The sequence below is a fragment of the Crocodylus siamensis genome, chromosome 4 (genome assembly GCF_052110815.1).
Source record: "Crocodylus siamensis isolate JL-2025a chromosome 4, ASM5211081v1, whole genome shotgun sequence".
Classification (NCBI taxonomy): domain Eukaryota; kingdom Metazoa; phylum Chordata; order Crocodylia; family Crocodylidae; genus Crocodylus; species Crocodylus siamensis.
In genome coordinates, this window is record NC_143398.1 from 245,171,028 (window position 1) to 245,180,431 (window position 9,404).

General features: G+C 48.3%; 1 protein-coding gene across 1 annotated transcript in view; it reads right to left on the bottom strand.

The window, feature by feature from the left end:
- Nucleotides 1-9,404, bottom strand: part of PECR (peroxisomal trans-2-enoyl-CoA reductase) — a 33,991-nt gene that overhangs the window by 24,081 nt on the left and 506 nt on the right. Inside the window, exon 2 of the mRNA XM_090046105.1 lies at nucleotides 8,694-8,827. Coding sequence (XP_089902231.1) covers nucleotides 8,694-8,827 — 134 coding nt within the window. The remainder of the gene's footprint in view (nucleotides 1-8,693; nucleotides 8,828-9,404) is intronic.

Consider the following 9,404-nt stretch of genomic DNA (forward strand, 5'->3'; position numbering starts at 1 on the left):
TCTCAGCCTGAGGTTAGCAAAGAACAAGGGACAAGTTGCATCTGCAGAATGTATGCTGAAACCTGCCTCGCCCTGCCCTGTTCACAATATCCTCAGTACACCTACCACGTGTCCTTGAAAATCATGTATTGTTATGGAGGAGAGCACATCCTGTTCTGCTGTGTTTGTATCAGAAAGCAAGTGGAGAAATAGGAGGGGAACCTGGAAAGAGCCAGTGGGAATGATCTGAGGCCTGGAACACACACCGCACACGTAAGCATGATCTATTTAGCTCCTCCAAACTTCCCCCGGCTTGATTATGGTTTTGAGTATCTACCTGGGGAGAAGATATCTAAGGAACACTATCACTCTTATATTCAAAGCTGTAAAAAGATCCAGCGTCTGGAAGGTGAGGCCAGACAAATTCAAGCCAGACATTGTCGGCAATCCCTCAGTTTGAGGATGATCTCTACCACGCTCATTGATGGGTCTGGAGGTGACTTAAGAGCCTAATCCTTGAGTCACAGACCCATCTGCAGAAGTTACAGGTCTTTCCACAGGGAAGCAGCAGTAAAACGCTGCTTTACTTCAAAACCAGGCTGCTGCTTGGTTGAGGTTGCAGCGCTGTTGGAGTCAGTCAGCAGCCAGCTCCGCACAGCTGTTGTCAGCACCTGTTTTCTTGAGTCATGCCTTTAATGTGTCCTTGTAGTGAGATCTCAGGCCATTACTAAGCTGGGAGCAGAGCACTTGTTCCAGGAGTCCAGAGTCAGGCATCCACATAAAATATCCAGTTCAGACAAGTTGGTGCTAGAGGACTGCCAACTCACTGTTGGTAGCATTGTCTTCAGCAAGGATGCTGGCATTTGTGTGGCAATCTTCCCACTTGATGTGAAGGATTTTCAGGAAGCTTTGTTGGCGATTCCTCTCCAAGTATCTTGAAATGTAGGTGACCTACTATCATCTCACATCTATAGAGGAGAGTGGAAATGATGACTGCATTATAGACACGGATCTTGATGTCTTTCCAGAGACTGTTGAATAAACACACACCAAAGCTATTTCCCAAAGGTGGCACTTGCACTCCAGATGCTGTGCTGGATCTCCTCCTCAATATTCACTCACTGAGAGAAGGAGCTACTGAATTAGAAGAAGTGCTCAACTACCTCCCTCTATGGTAATTTGGGGGTGAGCAGGGTGACATTCAAGGCCTGGAGCAGGCTGATAGAGCATTTCAGTCTTCTCAATGTTGAGAGAGAGGCCCAAAGTTTGGTAGGCTTCTTCAAAAAGATCCAGCAGTCTGGAGGTTTTCCTCAGTGTGTGCAAGGATGATGCAGTTGTTGATGGACTAAAGGTCAAGGATGGTTATTTTGAGTACTTTGGTCTTTGACTGAAAACATCCCAGATTGAAGGGCCCTCCATCCATCCAGTATTTTGTGTCAACTCCAGAAAGGAGGTGGTCCTTAATGGAAACCAACATGAACGTCAAAAAAAAAAAAAAATGGAGAACAGAGTTGGAGCAATGACACATCCTTGCATCCTTGCTTGACTCCAGTTTGGACAACAAATGGATCTGTCTCCGATCCATTGCATAGGATGGTCACAGTCATCTGGTCGTGAAGAAGTCTCTGGACTTCTTGATGTACTTTTCAAGACGTTCAAATTTGGCCAGTACTAACCACAAGGCTTTGTGATTGATGGAATCAAAGGCTTTAGTAAGGACAATGAAGGCCATATGAAGGTCTTGATGCTGTTCCTGACACTTTTCTTGGACCCGGTGGGCAACAAAGATCATGTCAGTTGCCCCACAGGGTGGCCTGAAACCGCACGGAGATTCTGGCAGGACTTCTTCAACAAGAGGTAGAAGACAGTTCAGGAGGACGTGGGCAAGGATTTTCCTGCTGTGGAAAAGAGGGCAATACCTTGATGGCTCCCAAAGAAAGACTTATGTCCTTTCTTGAAGACAGTCATAATGATTAGGCCTGTGCGAAACAGCAAGTATTCAATTCGGATTCGGATTTGGCCAATTCGGAAGGCGAGTGATTCAATTCGGACAAATTGGATCCAAAGATTTGGTGCCACTTCAGAGATTCGGCCATATGCTCAACAGGCAGCAATCCTCAATGCTGGACACAGCTGCCTCCAGCTGGTAAGTATGTTGTGGTGGGCTGAGGAGGGAGGGAAGGGGTGTGGGGGAGGGGGAGGGCAGATCAATACCACTACAGCAAGGGAGGGATTGGGGCTGGGGCTGGGACCCAGGCTGGGGCAAGCACTGCCCAGGGAGGAGGTGGGGCAGCTCACGCTACTGCATGCCACCAGCCTGGGAGCTGCTCGTGTGGTAGCCTGTCCAGCGGCTCTTGCTACTGCTTCCATCACTGGTCTGGGAGGGCATGGGGTAGGGGCATGTGCCCCAGGATCTGCGTGGGGCAGGCAGGGCCAGGGCTGCGCCAGGTTAAAGCGGAAGGCACTGGGAACGGATGCTATGCCCCCTGACTGCTAGCCTAGCCAGCATGGGAATGGTGACACTGAGCCCCTGTGCTGCCTCTGGACAAGCGGTGCACAGTGGTGGGATGAGCAGCAGCTTCGCCCCAGCTAGGTGAGCAGCAGCAGGGCATGGGGGGAGGCACCCAAAAACTTGCTGCAGCCCCCCTGAACTCCCGCTTTGCTGCCTGCTCCGCCCCAAGCCAGAGGCACGTGCCCTCCCGCCACATGCCCTGACGCCCCCTCCATGCCCTCCCGGACCAGTGGCAGGAACAGCGGCAAGAGCCATTGGACAAGCCACCACACGAGCAGCTCCCAGACGGGTGGCACGCAGAGGCACAAGCTGCTCCACCCCTTCCCTGGGCAGCGCTTGCCCCAGCCTGGGTCCCAGCTCCAGCCCCAATCCCTCCCTCACTGTGGAGGCGTTGATCTGCCCCCACCCTTCCCCTTCTGCCCACCCACCACAACAGACTTACCAGCTGGAGGCAGCTGTATCCAGCATCGAGGACTGCTGCCTGTTTAGTCTATGGCTGAATCTCTGAAGTGGCACTAAATCTTTTCCGAATCAATTCGAAAGCTTCCGATTTAATTCGGATCTTTTCATGTGTCTCCCTATTTGATTTGGATTTGGTGATTCAGCTTGGTGTCCTCGATGGCACGCCAGACTTTCTCTAGGATAGGAGGGTTGGCGAGAGATCCCCTTTCAGGGTGTTGGGGGATGGGCTTGGTGGTGATATCTGCCAGCGTTGACTCATGGTTCAGGAGTGCCTCAAAGTGCTCTTTCCATCTAGCCTAGGTAGATTAATTGTCTTTGAGGAATGTTGAGCCACCCTGTGATCACAGGAAAGTACGACTCGTGGTGCTCTGGTGAGGTGCCGGAGGACTGGAAGAGGGCCAATGTGGTCCCTATCTTCAAAAAGGGAAAAAAAGAGGACCCGGGAAATTACAGGCCAGTTAGTCTTACCTCAATCCCGGGTAAGCTCTTTGAAAAAATTATCCTGGCACACATCCAGGAGGGCCTTGCGGGGGAATGCATGCTCAGGGGCAACCAACATGGGTTCATCAGTGGCAGGTCTTGTCAGACCAACCTGGTGGCCTTTTACGATCAGGTCACCAAATCATTAGACGCAGGGGTTGCTGTGGATGTAGTCTTTCTGGACTTCCGGAAGGCTTTCGACACTGTCTCTCACCCTGTCCTCATCAAAAAGCTGGGAGACTGTGGTGTCGATGCCCACACGGTCAAATGGGTTGCCAACTGGTTGTAGGGCCGCACCCAGAGGGTGGTAGTGGATGGGTTCTTCTCGACCTGGAAGGACGTGGGCAGTGGGGTCCCGCAGGGCTCGGTCCTCGGGCCCGCGCTGTTCAACATCTTCATCAGTGACTTGGATGAGGGGGTAGAAAGCACCCTGTTCAAGTTTGCTGATGACACATTTTGTTGCCTGGAAAAAATGTGCATGTCATGTTTGTCAACATAGAGCTGGATCTCTTTAGCTTTATTTGACCACCATTGATTTTTGACTTCCCGGATTCTTCTTTGAGCTTCAGCTTTGAAATGCTGGTACACCTTCTTCTGCTGAGATGAGGTGTCATCTTGCCAAGCAGAATGAACCCTTCTCTTCTGGTTGTGGAGGCTTGGATCTTGGTGTCAGTCTCAACAAACCATTCTTGGTATTGACTAGTGGTATAGCCAGTGGATTCAGCGAAGGCCATCTGAATGGCTGTTTTAAACCCCTTCCAGAGTTCTTCACTGTTGCCTTATTTTGTGGACAGAGCAAAATGAGCTTTCCATAGAGGCACTGTTGGAGATCCTTACAGAGCTTCAGGTCTTGATTTGGTATTGAGAGTCTTTCTGTTGCTTTTAGTTGTTGTCTTTGGTGTTTTGGAGCAAGCCAGATGTTCATAATGGATCTGACAAGACTGTGATCTGTCCAGCAGTCATTGGTTTCTGGCATGGCTCATGTGATACGAGCATCCATTCGATACAATAGTCTAACAATAGTTTCTAACTATAGTCAAGAAGGGGTGAGTGCTTTGATTAAGGGTGTCTCGACGAGCTGTTGATTTTGTTACTCCTGTCTGAAAAGTCAAGTGTGTGATGACAAGACTGTTCTCTGTGTCTTTGCTCAGGAGAAGGATGCTGTTGGAATTGGCTTTTCCTTCTCCTTCCTGCCCAGTGGTGCCACTCCAGAGTTCCAGGTCACATCCAACCCTGGCATTGAAGTCACTGAGGAGAATGAACTTGTCCTCCTTGCTAGTATTAGAATGTGGTCAAGGTTGGAGTGGAAATGTCCTTTGATGTCATTGTCAGCATCAAGCATTGGGGTATATGTGCAGATGATGGTAGCATACTAGTTGTCTCATAAGCCTTCATCCTAAACTCAGTACCATTTGTTAATGCCCACAGGGAGCTCTGTAAGTTGACCCATGAGCTAATTCTTGATGGCAAAGCCAATGCCATGAACACATCTGTTCTGGGCCAGTTTCCCCTTCCAGAAGAAAGTGTAGCCTCCACCCTCTTCCCTTAGCTGACCTTCATCTGGTCATTTGTTCTCACTCAGAACTGCATTGTCAATGCTGTATCTTACTAGTTCCCTGGAGATAATGGCAGTTCTTCTTGCTGGTCATTTATTGTCTGGGTTATCCATCAAGGTACGAACACTCTATGTTGCAAAAATCATTGTCATCTTATAATGTTTTCAACTGCGGAGTGATCCTACTGGAAGTGCTTACCCAGCCAGGAGCAGATACGACAGTATAGGTTTAGGGCATCTTTTGTAGCCCCCTCCCCATGTGGGGTGAGCAGAGAAAATCCTGAATAGGACTGCTTGTTCATGGGAGCAGCTGCTGAATTGCAACCCTGTCTCAATCATGTGGATGTGTTGTTTCCTGTGGTAGAAGTTTGTGCATGGCTTTGTTTAACATGAGGAAGCTTCTGCACAGAAACAGGAACCACATCATCTTGAAAAGGTGAAGATCTGAACCCAGTGGCAAGGGAGAATCCTAGGTTACAGGAGACCTCCATCTTACTGCAGCCATTGAGATCCTCGCATCTTCTTCCACCTGATCTGCTGTTGAGGACTTGGGGTTGGACCATGATTTTTCTGGAAACTTCCCTCAGGACTGTTCACCATGGGTGACCCTGCCAGGGATATGAGACTCTGGGTGATATAGCTCTGATGGTCATTGGGGGACACAAGCTTCCCTACCACTACAAGGTCTCAGTCTGTGGACTAGTAGTTCCCAGCCATTGCATAACACACCAGTTATACAGTGAACATGCATAGACTAAAGTCTAATAAAAAAAAAAACCTGGTACATGTAGAGTACAGGTTCAGATTCTGGCATTAATAAGCAGCTGATTCTATTGAGCAAGATTCTAATAAGAGGCCAAAACCCCCCCAAAAAAACGCCCCAGTACAATGATTTTGGCGTTTGTTTTTTGAATATCAATTCTTTTAACAGTGCTGGCATTATTTGGTCCTTCAAAAAAGGGTTTTTAAAATTAGGTGCCTCAAATTATGTTCCTAATCCCATATTTAAAGCACTTACACAGATGACCCAATTTCCAGGAGCATACCACCATTGTAGATGGATGGAAAATTAATGTTTGGCTTGTGGACAGTTCTAGCTGTGGATAGTCACTAAGTATGCTACACACACTTTGCAACAAAACACAGATGTTAAACCAATGTATAGCTCAGTTTTCATTTGACTCCAGCATTCACATGCCCCTATAGCAGCGGTTCCCAACCTTTTTAGACTCAAGGCACTCCTTACTAGACACAAGGCCCCCTCAGGAAATGTCAGATCTTACCTTTCACTCGTTTCCTGACCACAGACAAACGAGAGATTAATTTTTATATGTTGCAAAGTACTCAGAGACCTTAGCAGCTCGGGATGTTTTTGACACTATGGATTCCTATTGGAAATCTCAGAGTCCATCTTGTGAATCACATAGTGTTTGCACACCCAATAGTGCTAATATTGCACAGCACTCCCTAGCAGCCTTAAAAAGATCTCATGACACTGCCAGGTGATGTGGCACCCTGACAGAGAATCACTTCTATTAACTAAAGCAACACTTGCTGTTTGTCCTAACTAATCTTAGCATCGCTGCTGGTGGCAAATTCCATGCTAAAATTCATAGCAGGTGGAGTGACAAACACTCCCTGCAGCCCCTTAGGGTCCAGCTCCTCCAGAGGTGAAAGGCACAATATGCCATTTTAAATATCTTATGAGAAAAACTATTCTCTTCAAAGAAAACACATGATTTTTGTATTCTTTCAGGCTGGCTGTTTTATAGCAGGAAAACTGACCAGGCGGGTTTACAATTTAGCTATTAAAGATCACAATCATTTCTTTAAAATGTTGCTGGGTTTTGATATCAAGGCTTTGAATGTTTTAAAAAAAAAAAAGAATAACCCAAATGACCCACTGATGAGAAAAATATTGTGCTAATCTGATGAGCTTGCTCAAGGCTGCATTAGAAGAAAGGGCAGGCTTCAGTCATCGGACTTTCATGTTTAGTTATGGCAGCAATAGCAAAGAAGATCATTCAGACTCCTCAAAGAACCAAAGACCACAGCCAAAATACATCCCAAATCCTACATTACAAGACCCTGCACTCTGCTGAAAACTGCAAAAGCTCAAGAAAAGAGAACAGAGGTATGGGCTGAGAAATTAAGATGAGAATGCTAATCGGAGCGCACTGTCATCTGTCCTTCCTTCCTCAGAGCTTTCAATTAGGCTTTGCAACACCATATAGCATCCACAATCACTTTGTGGCCCACAGAAATTGGCAAGGCAATAGTAGCATAACTAGAGGGGCAAGCGAGGCACCAGCCCCAGGTGCCGACTTGGAGGGGGCATAAAAATGCTTCCTCCACCCCCCAGCTCCAAGCCTTCGCTATAACAGGTGCAGCCTTGTGTCCAGTACGGTATGGAGAGGAGTAGGGTCGAGTGGAAAGGGCTCCCTCCTCCTGGAATTTTTGCTGCAGGAGGTGTAGCTCCTCATCTAGTCGTGTATCTGGGGGAAAGGACATGGGGGGAAAAAGAGCACCAGCGTCAGCCCATGGAGAGCCCCTGCCATGGAGGTGCCACAGCCAATGTACAGTAAGCTGCCTCTGGTGCCCCGTTTACTCCCACCCCCTGCCCCAATATACTGCTGGGCAAGGAACTGCCCCTCCCATGGCAAAAATGCTGAGGGGGTGTGTGGGAGGGAAGAGGGCTATTCCACTCAGCTCTTCCCCCATATGATACTGGACTGCCCAGCTTCTGCCATGGCAAATACTCTGGTAGGGGCAGGGAAGGATTTTGGCGCCCCTTGTTGCAGCCTGTGTGCTGAGGAAGCTCGAGCAGGTACGACTTTAGCACTCTGCTCAGGGTGCTGCAGAAGCTCAATATGCCTCCGATGCAGACTTCAACCCACTAGCTAACCATTAACTGGACTGCAGTTGCCCATGTCAAAGGGATCATATTAAAGAAACTGCAAAGAACTGGATGCTTTGAGGCTTTAGTATCACTGGCAAACATTTAGGGAGAGCCAAATAAAACCATCTGAACTGCAAACATTTCCCTGCTCCAAGGGAGTCAAGTAAAAAGAAGTGACCCACTGCCACCTTCCATTTAAACATCCCTCCATACTAGACATCACCACAACTTCCCTTTAGGTAATGAAAAGAAGATTATGCTCCCCTAAAAAATGTTCAGCGTCATTCCTAAGCAGGCTACGCATTCCCATACCCAATCTGGAGCGGATTAAACTAGGTTTGTGGCTCGCCTGGCCTGACCAAAGTTTGTTCTCCACAACACTGTTCGAGAATAGCCTTGAAATGCCCAGTTTTATTCCAGCCTCACAGAGGATGTAAGCAAGGCTGGAGGTTTAAATACAGAGCTTCAGACCCACAGAGTTAAATTGAGAGGTCCAGAATTTTATCCCGTGGCTTTATGCCCCCACGTTCTTCTGAAGCACTAAGCAGAAGCCACACATGGGCATCAGGCAGGGACATCCAATGCAATCCTATCTTTCAGTGACAGACAATCTCCAGGAAACGGCTGTTTCAGCCTCACCTGCCTCTGGTCACTGCATCAAAACTGTCTATTTAAGAAATGTGACAATGCACCCGCCTGCTGTGACCTTCCTCAGAGGGAGGTGAGTCTTAAAAAGACCCTCTGAGGACTGAGCACCAGTCTGCCGTTGACATTTGAAGCAGGATGGCGAGCTTACTGTACTTTACCTCCTCCTCTTTGCGGATGTTGCACTGCATGGGGGTCACTTGGGCTGGATATGGGGAAGAGTTTTGATCAGTCAGCTCTTTGGCAGCAGCTTTTAACCTGTCCAGTTTGCGAGAGGCAATAACTACATTGCAACCTGTGGAAACAAAACCAAAACCCCTTTAGACAGAGACGCTATGCATATGGAGCTGCTGCATTAGGCATTTCGTAACATGGCTCTTTTATAGGACAGCCACTTGTTGACCATTGCTAGACGACAGGCATGCCGTTAGAGATCAGCAGCCCCAGGCCCAGCGAGCCCTCAACCCTTCTTCTCATTTGGGAAGTTCGAGAAACAAGGAGCAGCAGAGGCAAGCTGAACACGGGGTCCCAAGGTGCCCAAGAAAGGACAGGAAGAGAAGGGAGCTCGCACTTCCTGGCCTGCCCAGTTCTTGCATTTCCACGGCAGCCCAACTCATACCAACCACAGCGCACTCTTGCTTTATGTGTGGCATTATTCACTGTGAATGAGATGCACGAACCCAGCTTTGTTATAACAAGGCTACAAAAGTGCCTTGCCAATTCTCTACTTTGGAGAATCACAGACAACGAGGGGTCGAAGGGACCTCACAAGGTCACATCGAGTCCAACCCCCTGCTCCAAGCAGGACCAGCCCCAACTACATCATCCCAGCCAGGGCTTTGTCTAGCTGGGGCTTCAACACCTCCACGGAT